Source organism: Cynoglossus semilaevis, chromosome 12 (assembly GCF_000523025.1).
Source record: "Cynoglossus semilaevis isolate Cse_v1.0 chromosome 12, Cse_v1.0, whole genome shotgun sequence".
Lineage (NCBI taxonomy): Eukaryota > Metazoa > Chordata > Actinopteri > Pleuronectiformes > Cynoglossidae > Cynoglossus > Cynoglossus semilaevis.
This window is the reverse complement of record NC_024318.1, coordinates 8,417,134-8,443,439: the sequence shown is the minus strand read 5'-3', so window position 1 is coordinate 8,443,439 and position 26,306 is coordinate 8,417,134. Positions and strand designations below refer to the sequence as shown.

General features: G+C 41.9%; 1 protein-coding gene and 1 long non-coding RNA gene across 3 annotated transcripts in view; one reads left to right on the top strand and one right to left on the bottom strand.

The window, feature by feature from the left end:
* Positions 1–26,306, top strand: part of LOC112487816 (uncharacterized) — a 90,641-nt gene that overhangs the window by 36,416 nt on the left and 27,919 nt on the right. The window contains exon 3 of the long non-coding RNA XR_003051272.1: positions 12,021–12,103. This is a non-coding gene — a long non-coding RNA (uncharacterized LOC112487816). The remainder of the gene's footprint in view (positions 1–12,020; positions 12,104–26,306) is intronic.
* Positions 1–26,306, bottom strand: part of LOC103387308 (zinc finger matrin-type protein 4) — a 40,063-nt gene that overhangs the window by 10,438 nt on the left and 3,319 nt on the right. Inside the window, exons 1-5 of one of the 2 annotated variants that reach the window (XM_017037531.2) lie at positions 25,532–25,965; positions 18,666–18,782; positions 14,691–14,783; positions 8,812–8,989; positions 5,678–5,935 (exon numbers count right to left, since the gene is read on the bottom strand). In XM_017037531.2, coding sequence (XP_016893020.1) covers positions 5,678–5,935; positions 8,812–8,989; positions 14,691–14,783; positions 18,666–18,770 — 634 coding nt within the window. In that variant the 5' untranslated portion in view covers positions 18,771–18,782; positions 25,532–25,965. Of the gene's footprint in view, positions 1–5,677; positions 5,936–8,811; positions 8,990–14,690; positions 14,784–18,665; positions 18,783–25,531; positions 25,966–26,306 lie in introns of those variants that run through there. The other variant, XM_008321885.3, reaches the window with a different exon arrangement.

Below are 26,306 nucleotides of genomic sequence, written 5' to 3'. Positions count from 1 at the left end.
GGAAAATTGTGCGCTCAACAGGAGTGACAGCAGAACGCCCTCCGTAAACGTGGCTGCTCTCGGAGTGGTGTTTACGAGGGTGTTCAAAACACGGTTAATTACATAAAAAGAAATGCCAAGACAGAAGACAGAGACAGAAATGAGGGGGCGGATGAGCTCAGACGATAAGTGTAGTGGGATTGTTTTTTTTTTATAAATTTGAAGTGGAAGACTCCTGGCATTGCTGGAAGTTGTGAACCAAGCAGTAAAAGGGCCAACTGTTGACAACTGAACATCCTCAAAATATCATTCAAAGTGCAATGCAACATGAAATGCTAACTCCGTCTTTATGGTCTTTTGTAACATATTCATACAGACACTCTCATTTCCTCTTGAATTTTAAACCCACAAAGACCGACTGCTGAGACCCAGCTGGTTTTGTCACAGTTGCTGTGAACTCTAGCAGGTAAACAGAAACCCAGACGTGGCTAATTTGTGGCTAACTTGGCTAACTGTGCTGTATCATTAAATTTATACTCTAACTAAAAACGATGAAGGAATGTTAGTTCAATTATTTACATTTCAATCCCAGATGATATATATATATATATATATTTTTTAGTTGTTATTTGAAAATGGTCTGAGGAAATAGAACAGGATGTTGCGGAGTAACTGATCAGAAGGTTGCTGGTTTGAATCCCATGACTAGCAGGGCTGTGATTTGTCAAACATGTCAGATCTCACCGGGGCAAATGTTGGTGGTTTAAGAATTCGAATGTATTCCAGTGGCAGAATAAAGGTTTTTACTCTTGTCTAAATAAGCAGAGTGGAACATCAGTTTAAAAATAAATAATTCCAGGCTGATTTCCTCTGTTTTCCACATTATTTTCCTATGGGGCAGAGTGTAAGTGTAACTCACTTATCTGTAATTTAATTCACCGTGGAGGTAGAACAGTAGCTAACACACTCACAACCCTCGGAGACTGTGTCCTACCGGCAGATCATTATTTTATCATGCTCTGTACAAGATTAAAAAGAAGGAGAGCCCAAACACCGGCCCACCGAGATCCAATCAAAACCAAGCGTCTGAAGCAAAGGCTTGAGTTGGAGTCTCGCTGGATTTCACCATGAATACCAATGCAGAGGAAGAGCAGCGAGCGTCGGCTTTGTATCAAACTAAGTCCAAGTGGAATTTAACCAAGCAACAAACTCATGAAAATGTAATTCTTTTCTTACAGTGACCGGTTCGTTTTACAGGAAATGTGAAAGTCGTTTGAAAAAAACCATCTGAGTTTAGACCCAAATATTGGTATGGACTGTTGAGAAAAACGCTCTGTGAACACATACATACTACTGCGATACTGTACATGGTATATTTCAGGTTTTCCGACTATAGCATCATGATAGGAATATTGTTTTCACTGTTCAGAAGAACAGAAGTCAGTTTTGTCTGGGACGAACTTCTGTGTCTGTCTCTGGTAAAAGCTTTTTTTTGGTTGAATCTTCTGTGGCCAAAAACTAGTTTAATTTATCGTGTTTTGGAGCAGCAGGTTTTCTATACTTTAAGTAGTAAAATACTGTGATGTCGATGCTGTTGACGGCAGTGAAAACTAACCAAAACTACAGATAATATCCTGCAAAAATTGACAGCCAAAATGGAAAGTGACCAAAATTTGACCACAGAATCAGTCGTCACCCTCCATGAGGGTGAATGTTGGAAATACTTCTCAGTAGTCCCTCACATAGTACCTCACAGTACTATGAGGTACAGCGAGTCCATGTAGTTCACAACGAAGGCAGTCTCATGGGACGTGAGGTCAGCTCACAGTCCCAACACTGCCACTGTAATCAATTACACACAATTTTCTTTGCTTTGGTGATTCACCCTCTCTTGGGTCTTTAAATACACACACACACACACAGACACACACACACACACTTCTCGCGGCTTCTGATTCTCCACTGCACCCTCTCCAGAGAGCAGAGACAATGCACCCGCTCTGCCTTTAGGGGTTTCTAACCCTGTCATGATTTATGTTTAGACGCAGCCAAGTCAGCCGGGCTCCATCCAGCCTCAACGGCGCCCCCTCAATGCAACTCCCTGGCCCACGTCCGTAATCCATCTCCAAGGGTTTTGTCTGGCACCAGGCCAAGAAAAATAACGACATTGTCCCCGATGTCCCCGTCTGTGCAATTATACCAAAAAAAGAGAGGAAATACTGTGCGGGACCTCGTTGTGATTTTCTGAGGTTATTTAGTCGCAGCGTTATGAAAGGGAGCGGCAGTAAATGTAAAGATTCAAGTACAGTACAATGGCTGGATGATCAATAGGACGTACAGTACAGCAGAGCAGAGGAGACGGGGGCGCTGTTGGAGTATAAATAATTCACCTGCGTCTCGTGGGGAGCTGACGAGGATGACAGATGAGATATGAGGAGTGATTGAACCTCTGGTGGTTTCCATGCAGAAACCAAACCGACACGCACTCAAACACAGTTGTGTATCGCAGGAAGAAGACGGTAAAAAGATACATTTAATCTTAAGAGAACAGGACGTTGAGAAAGAGGTCAAAAAGAAACGAGACAGAATGTCCCCTCCTGGTTTTCTCAGCTGCCACCTCACATTCATCCCTCCATCTGTGATTACGCCCTGCACACCTGTGACTTCACACCTGAGCTGGCGATAAAACAAATCTCAGATGTGAGAATCATGCGCGGGCAGAACCGTGAAACCCGGAGAATAAACCACTGCTGACAGTGTTTCTGACTTAATGCACTGGAAGAAACACTTGATTGACGGCACGTATGATGGATCGTGTCAGCAGTGAGTCCACGCTGACTCCTCCACTGACCTTGAAGAGAACGTGGGTCTCTGACTGTGCATTCAAACATGACATTCTACTAAAAGTTCTTGGTAAAACCGTTTGAAAAATCTGTCCCATATTTTCTCGTCTTGTTTACAAGTGCTGAGGAACAAAATTACCTCCAAATTGGCTGATGGCTGGTTGAGGGATCTGGGTCACAGTGTGTAGACGGGAGGATGATATCTAACATGACACCACTTAAAGCCTCTGAGCCACCGGAGGCAGCACCGTGACTCATGCTTTTAATATGATTGGCTTCTTGAGATAATAGTTTATGTCGTGGCACCTGGACCACACATCACAGACACACGGAACAAAGGAACACTCTGTTGGTCTGTTGGTGTGGACTGATGTTACAAATACCATACAATTAAAAAAAAAAAGGCTAAGCCAACAGGTGGCGCCATAAACCAATCAGAACATAGACATGAACAGTTGTTTTACAGTATAATTCAGATGTTAGTAAACGTCATCAGACTCTAGGGGCGCCATCACTGGTTCTAGATCTTGTTAAGTGAGCGTGTGTGTGTGATTGACAGCTGAATAATCCAATAAGGACCAGACAGTGATGGGGCATCAGATGTGTTCACTGACCTCACTGGTTATCTTCGCTCATTTCCTTCGTCTCACTTAAGTTTTCTTAAAAAAAACAACTTGTGTGTTCTGAGTCGAAAATGTAGCTCAAAAGATTTTTTTAATATTTTAATTTTAATTTAATTAAAATGAAGCAGAAACTGTCTTTTCTTTCTCAGCATTTGAAGAATGGCTCCTCCTCTGTCTGGTTTTTAGGTGTTTGCTGTGGACTATATTTTATCGGAGGACTCACTGTACAGTGTCTCACTGATGCTGCTGTTTTTTAAAAATTGTTTATACCAAGGTAAAAATCAATTTAAACATAAATTTAAATGATTAATTTGAGAAAATACATATTTAAACATAAATTTAAATGATTAATTAAGCTTTTCAGTGTCTAAGAACTAAAATTAGTTTCTCTGAAATGTTCTTTCGGTTTTGAGAAAATACACGGAGCCGTTTCTCAGGTTTTAATTAAATTGGATTGAGATGTGACGTTAAATGTTAATTTGAATGTGTTATAAAAAGAAATACTTGTTAATAGAATTCAAAACAGCTCCACACTTTAGAAGGATAAAATGCTAAAATTTACCAAAGCTGTTTCCCAAACCTGCTGGAACACGTCGTCGTTATTTAAATCAGAAAATGTTGAAAATAAAACCACGCTTTTAGGAAGACTTAACAGTAGACGAAAGACTTAATGTGTAAATGACATAAGGAACTGTAACTGTGTCTTTTACTTCAGACCAAATATCACTTCAGTTTGTTTTCCAATGTAATTCTATATTTGGATCTATTCAAATATTTACAGAATCCCAGACATGTTGGTATGAATCGGTGCTCCATGTGAATTGGTGTCAACTTACACCTGAGTTGTAAAAGAAGAAAAAAAAGGGAGAAAAAACAGTGAGGAGGGGGCGGACGGGGGAGGGCGATACCCTGCTGTTCTCGTACTTTCACAGGGAGTCGGCTCAGTTGTCAAACTTCCTGCCTGTGACATATGTGTTTCTACCATCAGCAAATCTGACTCTGTAATGTGTTGTCATTTCGGAGCCTGTGTCATGGTCCTATGCCAGCTGCGGTCTTGTAGCTGACAGTTTTACACATTGCGACGTTGGCACTAATGAGTGTAAGGGCTCTGCGGTAAGATGAGCAGCCGGCGACCCGAGACGGTGTGTGTGGAAAGGTTAGACAGGTGACGGACATGACGTATCAGGATTTAGCTTGGTCTCACACATAAGGTTGCTGTAATTAGGTATAGACATGTGCATGTCCCAGATGATGGATGAGGGTAAGGGAAGATGATCAGTGTAGGAGTGGGGGGTAGGTGTCGCTATTCCAGATCGGTTTCACCCCGGGTGGGCTTCTGAAATGCCCACATGTCAGTGCTGCTACAGCTGCTTTCACTGCCACTCTATTTCTTTCCTCTTCATCTCCTTCAGGAGTTCATGGCTAAATCAGAAGTTACATGTCAACCTGGTCTGGTCTCGTGGTCTGGTGCTGTACAGTGTAAAGAACCCTTTTACCCTTTAACCTCGTTAGACCATAACAATACTCATAGCTTTTAAACAGGATTTATTTGTTTTAGAAATTCTGTATAAAAGCTAGCTAAGTATTGTAGTTTCAGAAAAAAACTAAAGATTTCACAATAAAATCAATGTACAACAGGAGATTTCACAATAAAATCAATGTACAACGGGAACAGAATCTGACCGGTTTAAAAACAAAGAATTACATTTTTATCAATGAAATAATATACATTTGTTTGTTTAAATGTGTGTATATATGTGGATATATGCATGTATATATGTATCTATATTTATCTCTATATATCTACAATATATGTATACATATGTATATTTATATATGTATGCATTAGTGTTTTAATATATATCTATATCTCTATATATCAACAGTGTATATTTGTATGTATATGTAGTATTTGCCATCAGCATTGTGAATTGCATGACATTATAAAAAAAATATATTGTAACCAGACCAGTTAATATGGAGTTAGAGTTAATATGGAATGTTTTAGTGATATATATGTTAACATGAGAGATAAATATATGTGCTGGGCAGTGACTCACTCTGCCTTTTAAATAAGTCAATCACTTCCTCACTTCATGTGGCGTGGCCGTGGAGTGTGACAGATCTTAAATGTGATCCCTCTCTATCCCCTTCCCCTCACACCACCGTCTTCTACCAGCTCTCCTGCCTTCTCTCATCATCCCTGTGGGGCTTTGGGGACATGAAGCTGACCTGTGCTCTCCGTGGCATCCAGACTGCCCGCTAGCTGCTCCAGGAGACGCGCCCTGGCTGCGTTCCTGCGGTGTTTCTTGCCTTCGTAGTGCTGCTGGGCCATTAGTGGGTTGTTGAACCAGGCTCCACAGAGGCAGCAGTACTTGCCGGCTTCCTTTCCTCCATTCCCGCCGTCCACGGCCACCGGCCAGGGTAGTGCTGGGTTTGGAGTCGGGCATGTGTTTGGGTCTGCGGGCTGTGGCGTGGACGGGGAGGAATCTTGGAGAAAAGGAGAGGGAAATAGAAATGAAAATTTACAATAATAATAATAAATTTACATTTATTTACCTAGTATTTTAAAACCTGTTAAAATTCATTTTTTGGCCTCAAGTAACAGTCAAAAAATAAATAAAATAACACTAAAATGACAAAATTAACAGTTTTACTTATATCTAAAATGACAAAATTAACAGTTTTACTCTTATGGAATTGTCTTTTGAAATGTTAACAACATAATCACAGTATTTCAGATTCAAATATTTATCCCAAAGTAAAATGAAACATCAACCCTTTAGGCCACACCTGTAGAACCTACATCTGTGTTCTCTTTTTTTGTTCCGCTCCCCTTCTCCCTTCTCCTCAATTTTCCATTTTTGTCAACTCCTATCTCTATTTTCTCCCCTCCCCCGGCTTCTGCCCACTCGTCTCCTATCTTTTTTCCTCCTCTCCCCTGCCCCCCCCCCCTCCCCTCCCCCTCTCCTCTTCCTCCCCTCTCCTCCTTCCCTCCTCTCCTCTCCTCCCCCCTCCTCCTCTCTCGTCTTTTACCCTCCCCTCTTACCTCTCATCTCCTCTTCTCTGCCCCCACTCCCCTCGCCTCACTTCGTTTTGAGAGAATGTAAAAAATAAAAGCACGGCAGACTTCCAGGTGACCTGCTCCTTGTGACATCAGGCTGGTTACCATGGCGATTGCCCATTTATAGCCAACAGGCACTGACATGTCCACAGGACGCGGTTGTGGCTCACACAGAGAAGCGTGGCTGTGCCCATGTGTGTGTGTGAAGGTGGGTGTATGGGTTAGAAATGTGTGTGTGTGTGTGTGTGTCAATCTGGAGATTGAGGCTCACACACAACAAACTGCTTCTGTGTAAAAGATAAAGTATTTGTCTCCGTACAGCAGGAGGGTCCACCGTCAGTGTGTGTGAGGAGAACCTATGATGCCAGATGGTCCGGCCAAATGTGCGTTTGAAACGTGTCACTGAAATTTCTATTTTCTATAGAAATTTCTATTTCTATCTGGAGGTTTGAATAAGTCGCGTCATGAACTGAGTATTTATCACGTGTCCACTGCTCCACTGCTCCACACGACACCTCAGTCTTCTTTTACTACAGACACGGACTGTGCTAAGAAAGTGAACATGTGAAGGTGTTGACCAGCCACTCAGAGTGTGAGGGGTGTGTGTGGTTCTGGTATGGCTATACTCTTGGGGACAGTCTGTCCTCGTGGGGACATTTTGCTCTTTGAGATGCTCTTTTAAGGATCAGTTTTCATTATGGAGTTCGGATTAGAATTAGAGCCAGAATTCAGATTAGACGTGTGTTTGTCAGAGGTGAAGTTAGGTTAAGAGGCCAGGGATGAATTATGTCCATGAGTCTAATGGTTGGCAACAAAAACCTGTGTGTGTATGTGTGTGTGTGTGTAAGCTGATTGGTTGCCCGTACCTTAATGTGCCTTCAGGCTTGGTTCACATAGTTACTGTATCTATGGCTGTGTCTCTGCTCATCTCACCAACCACACCCACTCAAATCCAAAGATTTCAATGCTTTTCATTCCCCTCATCACTGATCACTGCTATTATTCTCCTACAAAACATAACCTTGTGACTCTCCCCCTGAGATACATGTGTATATATATATATAAAAATATATAAATATATCATCATTCATTTACAGCTGAATAGTTTCTAAATAAACCACTCAAGTCCCAGCTGTTGAATGAGCCCGTCAGGACATCTTTAGTGTTGCTGTGTTGTGCGTGAGGAAAGTTGCTCTCACTGTGGAGGCTCTCGGCGGAGCAGCAACAGGGACTCATGCTCTGATGCATTTTCATGTTCTCCCACCTTTGCTTTCCTCCTGACAGTGATGTCTGCACACTGGAGCAGAAGTAAGTGGTTTTCATGGAGTGGGGCACAGGCAACGTGAGTGTGTTTGTGTGTGTGCGTGTGTGTGTGTGCAGGAGATGAGAGAAATATTTGTGATTGCGATGAGCTGCATAGCTGCTGCTTCCGCTGCTCAAACCCGACACAGCCTCCCCTTCACACTGTTGATCCTGTTGGAGCTGAGATTGTCCGGAAATAAACAAACAAACACACAAACTGTATAACTAGGGTTGGAGAACGTAGAGTTCAAGAGGCTCTCTGCTCAAATGACTGCAGCGCACATGTTTCTTTTAGGTACGGCTACAGGCTGTTAGCATCGCTCTGAACACCAGACCCTGAAAAACTTCAACCTCAACTTCTCCTTAATTTAATTTATTTTACTCCTGTTTTATATAAAAAACAACAACAGTGGTTCCATAGTGTAGTGGTTATCACACCTGCCTTACAGCCTGGAGTCGTTCCCCAGAGGAACCACATACCTAATGGCGCCTCCTGTGTGGATTGCAGAGATTTGCACTGGGAATCTTCCTCCATTATGGGATGAATAACGGACTTCATTTTTTCATTTACTGTTCTGTCTGTTGTGGTCCCTGTGTCTGTAGATGTCAGTGAAATAGCCGTTCTTTTGTACATTTCTGACAGCTCCAGTGTCACCTCTCCTGGAATCTCCTCCTCTTCCTTCTCAGGTCACTCTCCCTCCCTCTCTCTCTCTCTGTTCACTCCGTCTCTTCTCTTCTAAGGTCCCACTGTCACATACTGTAAGTCAGACTTTTCTACAGTAGGACAAAGTTGAGACAAAGTCACTAAGTGGCTCCACAGTAATCCAGTGCTGTTTCTGTGAAATCTTACTTTGAATTCAACTTGAACATCATTACGAGGAGCTTTCCTACAGACGGAGGAACTGTCCAGGTTCCATCCTCACCCTCACTCCCACCCTCACCCTCACCCCCTGTTGACCCTCAATGAAAACCTTTAAGCAGCAGCACTGACAACCTGTACCTGTGTTTGTTGGGCTGGTCATGGCCGACGACAGTTTGGTCGGCTCCCCCAGCACCAGGCGGACTCTCTTGGCGTGGGTTTTACCCTGGTAGTGCGACTGGGCCACGATGGCAGAGGTGAAGAACATGTTGCACAAGGTACAGCACTTGTTCCTGTCCACTTCTGTTTCTGCACAGTCCTGGACGAAGGAGAAGGAGAAGAACTGGGATTAAAATGATAAAAATAGTGAAGCAGGGAGGAGAGTGGATCCTGGGGGAGGAGGAGAGAGTGTGAGAGGTGAGGAAGATTAAAGACCAGTGAAGAAGAAGAAGGAAACGGTGAGGATGTGGAGACAGACAGTGAGGTGAAAGTGGGAAAAGCAAAATGCCGCAGCAGAGGGAGATGAGATGAGATGTGAAGAGATCTGTCTGACTTCTCTGGGCTTCTCCTTGTCTTAAGCACAAAACACATCTACACAAAGGCAACAAGAAGGCAAATCAAATATTCATCCATCTCTCTGGGCTGGAGACTGAAGCCTGGCCTTTTTACTGCTGCTGGTTTGGTTTGCTGCTAATGAGAAGTAGCTCCGCACAACAGAGGAGGGAGATGGAGCGAACGCAAAGAACTGCTGGATTGAGGCGAATATACATGAAGTGCACATTTAAATGGAGGACACTTAGGTCTCCTCTAGTTAGGAGACACTAACAGGAAACAAAAATAAAGCAAAGAATTTCACAGCTGAGTTCTTCGAGGAGAGCATTCCGAGGCTGTGACTGCACTGTAGCAATGAAGGAGTTCTTTTCGCTTTTGTCAAAACGTGTTCCAATCTTTAAACTGCGTGTTATCAGCACCTTTTGTCAAAACGTGTTCCAATCTTTACTCAACAGAAAACTGCGTGTTATGGTGGTCAATGCTAAATGGTCAGTAAATGGAGATTATATTTAACTTAATAATAATAATAGCAATAGACAATAGTGTATTTAACAACATAAAGAAACACAAGTTCCATCTATCCATCCATCCATCCATCCCATGTTTGTGAATCCAGCAGTTAATCCACACCTCCACGGCTGTGAGCGTCTCCTGACGACCAGTCCATCTAATCCATATTATCTGACAGAATCAAAACGTGAATGAAAACTATATTTTATTCAGTTCTAAAAAGGAACAACTCAACCACTTCCTAAACTACTAGGTTTTGGCTTCAAAAATCTCCAGCAGGTGGGCAATTAAAACCATTGGATTTGGATCAAACCTCAAACAAACAAACGCAGCGACTTTTGTTTTGTGTTTATGTAAAAAAATAGCTGCATTCTCTCACAGATAAGGTTTCTACACTGAGATATAGTTAAAACATGTTCTGAAGTTCAGTCAGCAGATACATGTCTACACACATCAGTCCGTGCACTCCCAGAAATACACTGTGAACTTCCTTTCTTCCTCCTCCTCCTCCTCCTCCTCAGCCACTGTCACTCTTGTTTCTGTTTCACACCATCACCTTCCTGATGGCACAGATGTCAAATCAGGTTGAAGAAAACCCAGTCTTTGGAGAGAGGAGGGAATAACAGAAAGGCACCTCTGACAACATCTCTGAGTGTGTGTGTGTGTGTGTGCGTGTGTGTGTTTGAGAGTGAGTGTCATCGCTGGTTAGTGTGGTGAAGAGTTGATGTGAGAGTTAAGGACACCTTTACCTTCCAGGCTGGGCTTTACTCTCAGCTGCTGCGTCTCTTCTGTCTCGTCTTCTCTTCAGTTTTTTGACTGTCCTCTCTACCTCACACTGACTGACTGTCTGACTGTCTGACTGACTGTCTGACTGACTGACTGTCTGTCTGTCTGACTGACTGTCTGACTGACTGTCTGTCTGTCTGACTGACTGACTGACTGACTGTCTGTCTGTCTGACTGACTGACTGTCTGACTGACTGTCTGACTGTTTGACTGTCTGACTGACTGTCTGACTGTTTGACTGTCTGACTGACTGTCTGACTGTCTGACTGTTTGACTGTCTGACTGACTGACTGACTGACTGACTGTCTGACTGACTGTCTGTCTGACTGACTGTCTGACTGACTGTCTGACTGACTGTCTGTCTGTCTGACTGACTGACTGACTGACTGTCTGACTGACTGTCTGTCTGTCTGACTGACTGACTGTCTGACTGACTGACTGACTGTCTGACTGTCTGACTGTTTGACTGTCTGACTGACTGACTGACTGACTGACTGTGTGTGTTGTCTCTGCTCAGCCCTGACTGTTGACGCCACACACACAAAAATCAACTATTTATTTTTTAATTGTAACAAGAGGTTTTTTTAAAATATAATTTATTTAGCAGTAACTGTTGATCAGAGAAAGAGCACACTGATGTGCAGATGAAATGACTTCATGCTAGTTTGTGTTTTGAATGAATTGCGATCAAGTCTTTATTTTTCATTCATTAAACTCTGTGCACGTACTACAAAAAAAAAAACTCCTTTCTTCTCCCTGTCTTTAATAAATAAATCTATTTATTTTTTTTAATTTTGATCTCCTGCGTCTGTGAAGTCTACCTTCTGCACCTCTGTTTGTTCTATTCACCTCATATTTTTACCCCAACTGTGGGAAACCAAAGGAACTCTGCTCTGTTGTTTTCGCTTTAATCTTGAACGACAAAGATTTCTTTTTTTTTAATCTTGAACGACAAAGATTTCTTTTTTAAAAAAAAAAGAATGAAAGGTGCAACACACAAACCAGATTTTTTTTTAAAATGAAGACTACAGCTGTAATGATTAGTGTGAAATATCCATTACCGTTTGGCTGTAAAATTCATTAAAAAGCTATTTATGGTAATTTATTCATCTACTGCCTTCTCCTTCTCAGTTTGGCTCCAGCCAGTTTATTCTCCACCGTCTGGTCTTGAAAAATTATTAAAATAAAATTAAATATTTCACAAAGAATTTTCAGGAGCTTCTAAAAAATTATTCTTAAAAATATTTTATATTTCAGGAATTCACAATTACCGATAATAGTATACAGTATGTACAAGTAATCAAATACCCATTTACCACAACCAGCTGCCCCCCCCCTTCCTCAGTTGTATTTAGTGTACAGTATTGGTTTAATGTGATGTCAAGAGTAAAAACTTTTTATTTTAAACAGTCTTCTGTTAACAAGAAGGAAAGTAAACTTTTTCAGCTCTGTCCTCACTGTGGTTTCACACAGAAACACTGACCGTCAGTCTTTTACCCACAGGTCTGTTCCACCTGCTGCCTTCCAGTCCGTACTTAACTACTGAAACTCAACCATAGAAGTATCTGAGAGGGTTCCTGGTATCGGTGAGTACACAAATCACACAACCTGTAGCTCTACTTCGGTTCCTTAGATATTAATTTCTGGAAATTCTTATGTCGTATGTGAAAGGGACAAAACTAGTCATAAAAATGACTGTTTAATTCAGCTGTACTAACGTCAGGGAGGGTGGAATAACAGCAGGCGTCAGTGATCTCGGCTGTCACTGAACAGTAGAAGAAAAAAGGGAGTGAGAGACAAAGAAAATGTGTGTCTTTTCTCAGATGGAAGTCGGAGACAGATGTTACACCCAGGAATCAGAGACTGCGCTGAGAGATTTCTTTTTAAAGAAAATCTCTGGAGTTTGTAGCATGAATGACATATGTATAATTGTCAGTTGATCGCAGCTTCCCGTCGACTCGGTGCATCACTGTTTCCCTTCCATATTGCGTCTCAGCTGGACGGTTTTGCTCACTTCGCTCTCACGTTGCCGTCGTCCAAGCAGTCAAACTTCACACATCTGGTGAGACTGATTCACTGAGTGCGTCTCCGTCTCCGTCTCTGTCGTGCGCGTGTGCACACACAGCGGCTAAACCTGTTTGTCCTCACGCTGACAGTGACGACTATATCACAGAACAGTCTGTGTTTGGGTGGCTGGTTCCTGCTCATGCACCTAACAATAGACTTCTAATTAGCTGTTTATCTTCCTCCCCTTCTGTTTTGCCTCCTCTGAGCTCCCACTTCGTACTTCTCCCCTGCTCTGTGAGGATGCGCTGTGGGAGACATTTCTAAATATACACACGGAGCAGCACAGGGAAAACAAACAGTCTCTTTTGGACTTTGAAGTAGTGCTGAAAGTAAACTGTAAATTGAAAGGAGCCACAGTGCACGAGAGTTTTAGAGAAGAATATGGGGGTCAGGGAAAAACGGTGTTATCACTTGGCCTTTTGAGGAAACAGAAAGTGCAGCGGTGACAGAGAAAACCCTCCTCTGTCATCTGGCAGCACCTTAACGACCTACTTTCTCTGTTCTGTGGAATGCACTTTTACACAGCGGTTTATGCAGACGTCCAGCCATGGGATTTGAATACTTTGGCTGGATGCTGGCGTTTAATTTCTTCGGTAAAAATTCCTTTTCTGCCGCTGTTCCCATTGGACGGCAGCCTGTCAATCAGGACGGGAACAGAGGTGCAGAAGAATAAAACCAAAGCATGTACAGCTGCCCCGGGGAGGAGAGAGTGTGAGAGAGATGAAAGCAGAAAAGTTTATCACGAAATTAAATGATGAGGATCTGCAGCGGCCTCCTGAGGGCGGTGCTCCTTATATTGGTTTTTCCAGCATTGTCACTTGGTCACTGTCACTTCTCTGTATGAAAGGTTAGGAACAAAGTGCCGGCTGTGGAGCTCACAGTACGTACAACCAGCTGGAGGTGTGTGCGTGTGCACGTGCGTGTGTGTGTGTGTGTGTGAAGGCACATGGTCTGTTCAAAGACCCATTTGAGGAGAAAGCCAAGGTCTGAGTCATTTCTTATTCACTTTGGGAGACAGATGGAGACGCAGGTGTGTTGATACGTCCGCAGTATTTTTACAGTATGTGTGAGTACAGTATGTGTGTTTCCAAAAAAACCATGAACATTTGAAATCATTACACTGGAGTAAAGTTCGTAGACGGTATTTTACATTTAACACTTGCAGTTTTGTAATTTTGTTTGTTGTGTTGAAAAAAGATTTTCCCCTATATATTTTATGTTGTGTATATATTTACCAGCACATATGCATACATATCTGTTGTTATTCTCTACCTGCTATTTCTGTTCCAGCAGATACAGAACATGTTTTTGCATGAATATAATGTGAAGTCCTTCGTCCAGAGCCTTAGTATACCTTGTGATTTCAGTGACTAATTTACCATGGAGTACAGCAGAGCTGCAGTACATCCCACACTGATAGAAGTAAAGAATCTCCTTCACCCCCTCCTCCCCCCCCCTCCCCCCCCCTCCCCCCTTCTCCCCCACTTTTTTCCTTTCCTCTTTTCTCCCAGACTTGTTCCGTGACTTGTTTCGTGTGGATATGAGAGTCCTGCACAAACACAACCTCTGCGTTTGCAGAACAGAGTCCTAGAAACCTGGAAATACACAAACACAGTGTCCCATCTCCAGCCACACAACCCACACACCTGTGCACAGACACACACAAACAACCGGAGCCACAGCCGGCAACATCCAGATATAAAACTTTCTACCAAGCCTTTCTTTGGGAATCCAGTTGAAAACAACTTCACTGATAAGTCAAAAAATGAACTCTTCTGAATGTTTCATCAATACCGTGTGTTTTCCTGCTTTAACCTGCTCTTAAAAAGACTAAAACAGTGTTGTATTTGAGCAGGTAAAACGAGTCACAGGCTGGGTAACGTTCTGTAATTTCGTTTTTTCCTAAGACAGTAAAGGCATCACTGCCTTGTTGTAATTCTGCTCAGGCGGACATTGTGAGTCGTGACATGCAACAGTTTCTGTGATTACAGGGAGGAACATCAGTGTTTATGTCCCTGTTGTTGAAATGTTGTGGGTCACATATGGCCCACGCCCTGCTAGTTTAACCACCAAACCGTAGATTCTCTTTAGTTGTAGGAAACTTACTGGATTATCGGGCCTCAGTCTCTTGGACGGTGGTCCTCCGTCTTCAGGGTGCAGCATGTAGAACAGACGCACCTTGTTGGCGTGTTTCTTACTCTGATGTGAGGAGAGAGGTAAAACGGGGGGGCGGGGGCAGACAGAGAGGACATTAGGGAGCTTGAATCACTTTGACATCGCCCTCACAGACAAACATGGTCTATCAACGCAGCGATAACGTCTGTTCAGGAAGTGCTGCTTTGCACTGAAGGGTGACTGTGTTGTGTATAAAGAGCCATCAGGGGGCAGTAGAAGGGATTTCTAAGACTTTAAACACTTTTGACCCTTGTAAAAATCTGTGCTCTGAGGTCCCCCCTCCCCATCTCTTCCTCTCAGAGGGCTGAGGTTAATGAGCGGCGCTTTTAATACATGCACATGATTACTGGTCTTCAACGTAACCTCTTTCACAACAGGTTATTTGTGCTGCATAATTTACCCAGAAGAAGAAGCACAGTTTGATACTCTGACACGTCGGGTGAAACCAGTAGTTACCTTCCCTCCGACAGGTCCTTATTATAGATATCCCTCGCCTGTGGCACAGGCCTAATGCCTCCGAGCCGTTTCACACAGAAATAGACGGAGAGGGTTTGTAAGGCAGCACAGAGAGCTGTAAATACAGAACAATGAAGGTTCTAAACATTCTCTGGAGTCCAGACTGAATCCATTGCACTTGGACAGTTCCCGCATCTTCTAATTGTCAATGAGGAGGAAGCTATTCTGTCTAATCTAATTAGCATGCAGTGACCTTCACTCCTCCTCCCTGCATCACATCTGATACATTCTATAAACTCTGCTGCTGCTGCTGCTGCTGGCGGCAGCCAGATGCAGATATGACTTCTTTACATCAGCCGCGGCGATACTAGATTATAGAATGCATTGAAAATGGAAAAACGCTCCATTTCTCAAAAGCCGGATTTAACTGAATTACAATGTGTCGAACCTCCAAAGGTGACAATATTTCAAAAAGAGAAAAATAAAAAATTGATTTTCACTCCTATTCCTTCTTTCTATCACAGAAGTTTCCCTGCTATCGCTCCTGTCACCGTCTAATAACAGGGTGAAGGAGAAATCCTGTCAGTTCCGGTTGTGAAGAAAGACTGTCGTCCCTGTGCTGTATATTTCACGTCTCACAGACACAGGGAAGTGTTTTTTACACCCACTTTTTTAAGTAAAAAAAAAAAATCTTAACGTTGTGCTCGGTGTTCTCACAGTGTGAGAATCTAATAATGGTGCCTGAATGTAAAACTGAAGCCAAGACAGGCTACAAATGAAACTATTTTGAATAACATTGGTACTGTTTACTACAGCACACACTATGATAATAATGGTTTAATTAGTCCAAGATATTTAAATTCAAGGACATACACACAACACAAATGACCTTGAAATTGAAAGATAATTTCTCCTTATCCAGAGTAGACAAAGACTAGGAATAACATAATGTTACTTTTTTCAAAATGAGTAGTGGGTGTAGAGGCGGACCACCAAAAAGGAGACACTGTTCAAGTGCTTATAATAGATCCAGAGACAATAGAGAACGTCTGCCTGCTGGAGACACTGCTAATGCTCTCTGTGTGTATCAGAGCTCCTGCTACGGCTGTTGTTATGGAGCCTGTTTTTCCAGATCTGTTGTTGTTGAGGGGACACTTGTTTGACATTTTCGCATGTCCCCACTGAGTGAGAGGGCATTTCAAGCAGTGAGATTTAGTTCAGAATAGTCTAAAATAGACCGTTGAGACCGTGTGACTGGTCAAACAGGTTGGTTAAAGGTCATGAGCTAAAGCTTAATTAAAACACTTCCTGTGTTCAGAGCGTTCTAATGTTTGGAGTTTACTCTGTGTTCGTCACCCACTCTCTATAGTTTCCACAACTCTGTGTTCGTCACCCACTCTCTATAATTTCCACGTCTTGGCCAAGAGAATTGATTAGTGCCATTAGTGCAGGTGGAAGTGATTAAGGCAGAGTTAGGAACGCTGGGACTCTGATCAGGATAGGACGATATGAGAAATGAGAAATACGAGACGCCAGAAAGCAGATTATATGAAGAGCAGAGGTTGAACAGTTTGGAGATGCAGCCGACGGCACCGAGGAAAACTGCAAGACCCCCGTATAAGATTCACAGATGTAGTAAAGCAGGACGTACACTACACACTAAAAAGAGCGGTGCTGCTGCGGTGACTCCTAAAGGGAGCAGCCTAAAACAGAAGATGATTAAACAGCGCTGGTTGCAGGAGTGTGTACTGATTCTCTCCAGGGACACGACTGCAAATATAAAGTTTTGTTATCTGATCCCCGAACACTGTGTCTCAGTGTGGGTGAGCCAGCATTGATGTGTTTGGGTGAGCGAGGGCTCCTAAAGTAACGGAAGTAACGGACACTTTCTCCTGACTCATACTAACTTATGAGTTTGTCTTTGCTCATCATAAAAAGAGTTAGCTGCATTACGCTGTTCTTGTTGAACATCGGTTCGCATTATTCACCGTGCTAATACATGCATTTCAACCTCTTTGTAATACAGGGGTCAGGGTCAGAGTTCAGAGGTTTGAACACCGGTCGTTGCTCAAATAAACCATGGACAGGAATGTTTAATGACCTCAATTAATCATGATTAATTATGATTAATCCAGATCTACCCTATGGTTTATTAGACTCAAAATGTTTAAACCCACAGTATTAAAAATGAACTAGAGATGTCAAACATACGGCCCGTGGTCCAAGACCGGCCCACTACTTGGTTCATTCCGATCCACTTGATGAATTTGAAAGTGTAAAAAATGCACTTCATGTTTGTGGTGTTTTGACAAATTATATTTTATTAAATATGAATATTATCTAATATATTTGTACTTATTTGCAGGAAAACAAAGGGGGAAAATGTGGACTTATTGTTATTTATAGATTATTATGCTATGATTGTACTGGTCTTTTGTACATCTAATCTGGCTGTTTCTAAACCAACTCAGTCAATACTTTATCTTGGTTTTTCGTACGTATGTGTTAGAAGGGTTTTTAAAAATAAACACACGTAGTTAAAATGTTGAAAATGGCCTCATGTCTAAAAAGAACTCTTTTTACGTTCCTAGAATCTCGATGTTCAATGTTGTTTAACGGCTTCCATTTAACATAAACATAGATTGCGGATGCTATTTTTAAACAGAAATTACGGTAAGCTTTCTTGAGGGTGTTTTAAAACACTCATTTCTTTAGTTTATTTCCAGGTCTAAGACAAAAAACAAACAAAAAACACACGTAATGAAATAAACTGTGCATTTCAAGTCCATTTCTGTCTAATTCTAGCCTGCAGGAAATCTGTTTTCTGTTATATTTCTGCCCTAAATCTTCTGTTGACTCCCCTCCATGGAGATCCATTGTAAGGATGACATTGAGGGGATGCAGTGACTCAGCTCAACCCATTCTTCCGCTCCCTCCCAATGTTAAGATTGTGTGCTTTCGATAAACGGCTCTGTCTCCATGCTGCTCATGAATTACTTTTAGGTTGACGTGGTTGGTGGAAGACGCTGCAGCCACGGACACTGTTGGCTGCTGTTGTCCTTGTTTAATTCCCCACAGATAAGGACCTTCTACTCATTACTTTCCTTGTTTATCACTGCTGTGTCTTGTAACCAAGGACGTCTTTGTTGCACGCAAACGCACGTGCGGTGTAGGCATGCGCGCACACACACACACACCACACACACTCACTTGTTAAATAATGCAGGACAGGCTTTTTAATTGACAATCATTAAAGCAGTTAAAGGGGAAGTGGACTACATTAGAACGGGGAAAAAAAAACAAAACCGCACTGGCGTTTGTTTGTCGAGCAATTCCAGGGAGTCGATACGTGACGCATGAGCGCTGCTTAAATGGCACACAAACAAATTGGCACCACTACGGCCGAAGGGTACCGGTGTACAGTTGTCGTGTGTGTGTTTCTGGACTCACCTCGTAGTGGGCTGTGCGCTGGGACTCGGAGATGAGCTGGGCGTTGCAGATGTTACAGTAGCTCTCTGTGAACAGGCCTCCGTCCACCACCGCCGTAGACTTCATCTTCACCTGAGACTGTGTGGACAGACACACAACCACAGTCACATGAAATTAAGATCAGGAAAATGAAGAGTTGGAAGTAAAAATGTCACTGACGACGTGCGGGTGATATGTCAGCAGCCGTGCCTCTAATCTAATTTTCCAAGTAACTGTTCTTTTTTTAATCAAGGACCTGACCTCAGGGTTTGACCTTCGACACCGAATACTGTTTTAACCAGGTTCACCTTGAACGTGGTTGCAATCGTACAAAACTTTTATTCACAAAAGTAGACAAACCTGCATGAACTAAAGCCACAGTACTGCAGTACTGTAGGTCATAAAGTAGAGTGCAGTTCAGGAGTGATTGAAGGCAGTAATATTTTGGTTGGTAAGACGACTTCTTACCACTGCGGTTCATCAGACGAGCTAATTTTTCACAGTCTACCGTATCCCACCACCGCCCATCACTCTGGCCTGTCTTCTGTGATTACTGGCCCTCAGAGGAGTGAGCTTCAGAGGCTGCTAATTTTATCAGCTGTTCTGGAGGAAAGTTTTAGAATCCGATTATTAATAAAACATTATGTTTTATCTAGTGGCTCAAAGGGTTTTTAAATCACCTGCATGAAAGGCCGTGGACGACATGCTCCTTGATAATCATGTTTAATGTGATTTTTAAATCACCTGCATGAAAGGCCGTGGAAGACATGCTCCTTGATAATCACAAGTTAGCTTTGGACAAATATCAACAAAAACCTTGAAGGAGGTGTCATTCTGCCTATTGTTTAAATTTCTTTAAAATGTTTTTAATTTTACAAATTATTTACCAGATTTCATAGAACAAAAATGAGTGAATATCTTGACAACTTTTATTACTCTGAACTATGTAAACATTTGGTTCAGTCGAGAACATATTCCTTAGAAACTGTATTAGAATAGAAGTATAATAATTCAGGTTTTACTGATGTATTGTGTTAAACTTTGTTAAGCCCTTGTCATTGCTGTGTTTGCCCACCGGGGGTGAAACCTGGAAGACTTGAGAATTAAAAGACAAACATTAGAAAAGCAGTTTGAACGCCCGGCCCTGACAGCGGCGTCTTTGATTTTAACAAGTGCAGAAAAAAGGTTTAATGATGACCTCCGGATCCAGAGTTCACTTCTCTGCTCTCTTCATTATGTGTACCCTGAAGGCAGCGCTGACAGAGTTAGGCTGAGTAACAGGCCCACAGGGAGCGAACCAGGAACATCAACCATTAAAGTGAATCAGCTGGTTGCCTGGAGCAAACCGGTGGACAGGGTACTTACAGGGGCAGTGCGTTATATAATCCCAGATTCATGGATGCTGCCGAGTTAAGACCTGCTAACTTTGGAAGAAAAGGGGATTTTGTCAACGGCAGGGAGCGTTCTTTAATCTGGTGTATAATTACACACACAGTTGTGCGATCGTACTCACACCTACCAACAGTACTGGTAATTACCCCTGTCTGTTCACCCGGTGTGTTCAGTGCACCTGGGACCCTCCAATTAGCCACAGACATGCTGCACAGACACTCACTCCATTATTTAATTGAACCTGAAGTAATGACCCATATGAATTCAAATGAAAGGGCAAAGCAGATGCATCAGCGTAGAACCACCAGTCTTTATTATCTCCTCTACTTGTCGCCGTTACCTTACGACTTGGAATGTTGTTAAACTGGAAGCTGATTTTTTTTCTCTTTAAGTGATGGGATGTTATGAAGAGTGAACCTGAACGATTTTTTTTTTTTTGGCCGTCAGCCAGGCAGATATGAGCCTGTCTGTCTGTAATCCTCTGATTAATTAAAAGTGACTGTGACATCATATCTGTTTAATCAGCAGTATATGTGAATATTACAGGCAAAGCGGGAGATATAAACCTATTAATAGAGGCAGTCTGTTGGGGGAGATTAATAAAATGGCGATCATGATGATGAAACAAACAAAAAAAAAGAGAGAGAGAGAGAGAGATCGGGGATGAAGATGGTGGAGAGAGTACAAAGGAAATATGATAAAATGAACTGAAACAGGCAGAAAACTCACTGACAACTCTGGTTTGTTGACGTTTGTGGCTGAGCATAACTTAGCAGTGGAGTAGCAGCAGTAGTATTTAATAATGACCAGATTTAAAGATTAACTTCACTGCAGTTGTTTCTGAACTCTTTCTGCAGTTTGGAGACATGACTGTAGATCATTGTTTCACAAAGAGTGGGTCGCAACCCTGAGGCGGTTCGCAAGAGATTTTTTTTTTTGGGTTGTCTCACGTCATGTTTCCCAGGAGTTTACGAATAATGTCTAATGACTTGGGTCGCGAAGGTTTGTGACTTTGTTAGAAGTGGCCAAAGTAAAGACAAACGGTACTTGATGCACAGTTGGATCATGTTTGTGTCCATGATATTGAAGTTTTGAGCTAGAATACGTGTGTAGAAGTTTTGGTCCTGCTCAGAAAATTCCATCAACTCCAGAGCTCACCAGGCAAACAGCAGCTGTAGTGTAGAATCCAGAAGTCAGACTCTGGTGTAAACCTACAGGAACAACCTGGAAATCCAATCTCTACGCAGACCTATTTAATTCAATCAACAAAATGTCCTGTTGAAAACTAGGTCAGCTGAAGATATTCACGGCAAATAAAGTCCATAAAATGTCCAACAGATTAGAGGAGGCTTTTAGAAACATTTGTCACACTAACTGCATTTTAAATTACAGATTAAATAGGGATTCAAAACTAGACACTGGATTCCAAAAAAAAAAAAGCAGTCTTAGCGAGACACCCAGAGGCATCTGCCAAAACAAGACTTTTGGGGATTCTTTTTGAAGACCACATCAAGTATTTAACATGGATGTGAACTCTGAAGTCTCAGCCTCTGGCTCACTATTGATTAGAAAGTCTGCAATGAAATGGATGTGGCATTTGTTCTATAATAAATAAGTCTGTGTGGGAAGACGTCCATCACTTCAGCTCAGACTGATGACAGGTACGGTGCAGGTGCTGTACCAGAGTTCAGGCTTGGCCTGTGCTGTTGATGGACCAGAACTGTGCATTTCGTGGTGGAAGATTTGGCAGAGATAACAAGTGGAAGACACAAACATGTGCTAGTCTTGGTGGAAATCAACAGAGACAGTCAGAGACACAGAGACTCCAGTATTAGAAGAGGAAAAAAGCGGCAGCAGTGGGTGGTTGAAGCAGCAGGACTTCTTTTTAGGTCTCATCCTTTCTTCCTTTTTCTATTCACTCTGCTTCATCAAGAAGCCTTGGTGCTGCGATCTGGACTGTCTGGTGGCCGTGCATATTATTTACAGTTTCTGCCTGGTTTGAAAAGAACTGCTCGCTGCTCCGACATCACTCATGCATACCAATGAAGGCAGGAGGAAAAAGTGGTGAAAATATAAGGACTTGTACGGCAACAACGCTTCATCGTGTCACGTGACTCACTGTTGACTGTTTTTAATGTAATCTTTGCAGCGTTATCTGACTTGTACTTTACTGTATGGTTCAGATGCTGAGTACGGCACGGCAGAATGTACATTCACCTTAATTCAATATGGAATACAAAATACAAAAACTATGTATTTTTCTGGAGACACTTTAAAGCATGTGAGGCAGTCATGCAAACACAAGTACCTGAAGAAATAAATGGCAAACACAAGTACCTGAATAAATAAATGAATAAATAACCAAACAACGGAATTACATGAGTATTATGAACTACGTGTATGGTACATGGTAGTACATTAACTGTAATGTAATGAATGTGGTAAATAATTCAATCAGTAAATATCAGAGTAGATACAGATATAAGTTACTACGGTAGATTGAACCCGACCACCATTTGCAGTCAGGTGGGGGCGCTAACCTATCTATTGTGATAGATATCTGCTGTATACCTTTAACAGGATCGTAAACAGTATACTTGCAAAAATTACAGTAATTGTTTGACTTGGATGTTAAAATTGTTTGTTTTGTAGAAAACATTTTTATAGCAGTCGTTTGTGCAAACAAACTCCCTAACGATGCTCGTCGGGTTTCGAGAAAACTATGTAAATATATATATATATTTCTATCAAGTATAAACCGTCCCCTTCAGTACTCCTTTAATATATTCTCTGTCTTCAGATAAGAACTTATTTCATATTTTAAAACTGCTGTTTTTCCTCTCGGTTGTCTCTCCCTCTCACTCTCGTTCTCCCTGCCTGTCTGTGGACGATTAGTTTTTAATGGTATAAATAGCAGAACTTTAGCTTCGGGCGAAATTATAGGTTCATTAGACGGTGAATGACGACTATTATCCCGGCAACGTTGTTTTTTTTTCCTCAGTTTAACTGAGCAAATCTCTGCCTCCCTGCCTTTGTGTATTTTCTCCAACAGACTGTGGGCAAATAGCGTTAATGAAGGGAGACAAAAGTTGTCCTGAAGTTTATAACAAAGGAAGTAGTTCTGCTACTGTAACATATGGATGATGCCACGCTGCATGGCAACAAAACTGCTGGGTTTCGTTTCTGTTCCATTAGCAGCTGATTGCTCATTTTTGCCTCATATTCTCAAGTTGAACTGTTTTACTGCTGGAGGGTAATTAAGAGGACTAATACCAATTAAAAGAAAGGGGGGGGGGCAGTTCAGAGAGTTTTGCACTTGTGTTTTGGGTTCAAGAGTTAAGGCTGCAGAGGTGTCAGCTCGGAGTTTGAGGACCCAATAAAAACAATGTATAATACTTTGATCAACAGACAGACGGGGACGTCCAAGTACGAGCTTCTAAATCGGAACACACCAGACCCCCGACCCTTACTTTTACCATCAAGTTTGTGCCAGAAGTTAGAAAAAAACAAAAGATGTAACTGTTACTTATACTCATGTCATACTCTTTGTCTTTATAATTACTATTACTACTACTAATATTACTATAATAATTGCTGTTGTTAATATAGATATTATTACTATTATTATTATTGAAATCTCATCATCGTGGCCGATATAACTGCACCTTCTCAGTTGTTTGTTAGCTGCGTTCCTTATCCCGTGGCTAAGCTAACACCCATATCACACAGTGCTACAGTTAACACCTACTGTGAGTCATAGACTCTGACAGTGAAGCAGGTCTGTTGGGTTCATTGCCTGGTAGCTGAGGGTTGACGATATATTTTGCTCCTCGGGGAACATGTACACAAATATTCTAATGAGATTAGCTGTCAATCACCAGCGGCCCCTGTTCCACATAACTATGTATGTTTGTGGTAAAGACCCTGTCTGTGTGTGTGTGTGTGTGTGTTTGCTCGCTCGCTTCAGTAAAAGTGAGCTGCCTCGCCTGCAGGGATCCACACATTGGAAGGGAAAACAAAACAAATTTTACATATTTTCATTTAAATACAAAAAATCAAATTGATGTTTTTTACCCAACGTCATCTTTAAAAACACTAATAAAATAAATCAAAGCCATCTCTAGTTGTGGCACAAAGGAAAGTTACACCAATTTTCCGGCCAGACTTGACGTGTTTATAGGAATGCTGTTATTATGATTGATTGTGCTTTTACGCTGTACTTATGGTTGTTCATTTGCTTTACTGAGAGCTCACATCTCTAAGGCGCCTGTGAGTGCTGCTACACTGAAGCCATTGATTTTGGCTTTTGGGATCAGCAGTTAGAGAGAGCTTGACTCGAACATCTGTTGAAAAACAAAAAGGCTTCCAGCAAACTGGGACACCGAGAACAGAAGAAATATGACCTCAATGTTAGTCATTGAGAGTAAAAGGAATAAACGCAGGAAGTGGAGTTTTACAATGAAAAATTAAACGGAAAATCAGAATGGAGTTTTTCAATTTTTTTCAAATTGTTTTTTTTTAGAAAAGGCCATTGAATCCAAAGAACAATTATTCTATAATAAGTCTTCATCCACACTAAAGGTGCAATGCAAAGTGTTATACTTTTAATAAAATTGACAAAACTGTGGTAATTAATTCCTAATTGGTTTTTATGTCAATCAAACAGAGATCTGTTATTATTTAAACCACTATTTTTATCATTATTCATTTTTCATATTAGCTTAGCATAAAAATCAAACAAGAGCCCATGACAAATTTGACTTCATATCTTAGCCATGCTAATGCTAATGTTTCATAATTTGTCCACATTAATCCAGCTTCTGCCTTCGTACAATCTGCTGTTTATTCTACGATACCTGACCCCACTCACTCTGATTGGTTCCTCCAGTGTTTACGATGAAGCAGCGTTGATTAGTTTTAGTCACGGTCAGATTCATCATGTAGTCGCACACAACTTCCTACTTAGTTATGTTTAGTTTACGTCTTAGTAAAGTCTTTGACAAAATTCAAATGAATTCAATGCCAGGAAGACTCTGATGTTCAGTCATTCAAATGAATTAAATGCCAGGAAGACTCCGATGTTCAGTCAAAGTCAGAGTTCAGTCACAAAAGTCTGTATTTGTTCATTTTCCTGTCAATGACTAAAACAAGGAACAGGAAAAACCATCACCATTCACATGTGGATTCAGATTGTACTCGCCCTTTTAATAGTATGAGGAATAAAGAGCCTCTGTTGAAGTACTGCACTACTGTAGTAGTACTGCACTACTGTAGTAGTACTGCACTACTGTAGTCATAGAAACATCTGTGTGTGCTGTAAATTATGACCAAACACATGCAGACAAAGGAATTCGTAATTATGTGTATGAGCCGAGAGTGCATGCTGCGATAACATATACACACAGTTATACACACACACACACACATGCAGTCGGAGCAGACTAACAGAGCCTGACCTTGCAGCACCTACAGGACGCTCTGAGCTACGATCACGTGCCTGTTCTTCTTCTTCTTCTTCTTCTTCTTCTTCCTTCTCACATCTGTTTCTCAAAGTATTTGTCAGAAACAAAAACTTGTTTAGAAAACTCTCTGTTTTCCGACTATACAGTGATCTGAAGTTCCACAGTTGATAAATAGGACTCCTCACCTAATAAGCACATTCTTCTCTCCTCATTCACTAATGCATCCACGGCACCAACCACACTTCTCTCTCCTTCACACTTTCCCTGCCCATTTGGCAGCCGGCCAGTTTCCAAACATGACGATGGAGCAAAAGGAAATTGATTTCTAAAGAGCTCTGTGTGCCGCGCTCGGATATGAAAACTGCAGCCAGTTATTAGGGCTACCCTTGATATGAACGTAACCTGACAACCGTGTCCAGATATAAATCAAAGATGTCTCTCTTTCACACTTTTTAAAGAGACGAGTGGAAGAATGCGACGTACCAGACTCGCAGCTATTCCCGTCACGGCAAATCATTATTACCACTGTACAAATGTGACGATTGTGCTCGGCTCAAAGGAGGAACAGAGGAGCTGAGAGCTCCTTGGACGAGGTTGGCACTGTGAGATGTTGCTGACAGAGACAGAGTCAATATGTCGATGGTGCAGACAGGCACAGCAGGCGTTTTCTTTTTAGTTATTATGCCACTATTAATGAGCGCAAACACGGGAAGGTCACGGGGGCCTCACACAACATGGACCCTGGCGTACACGCTGACACGGATGCTGA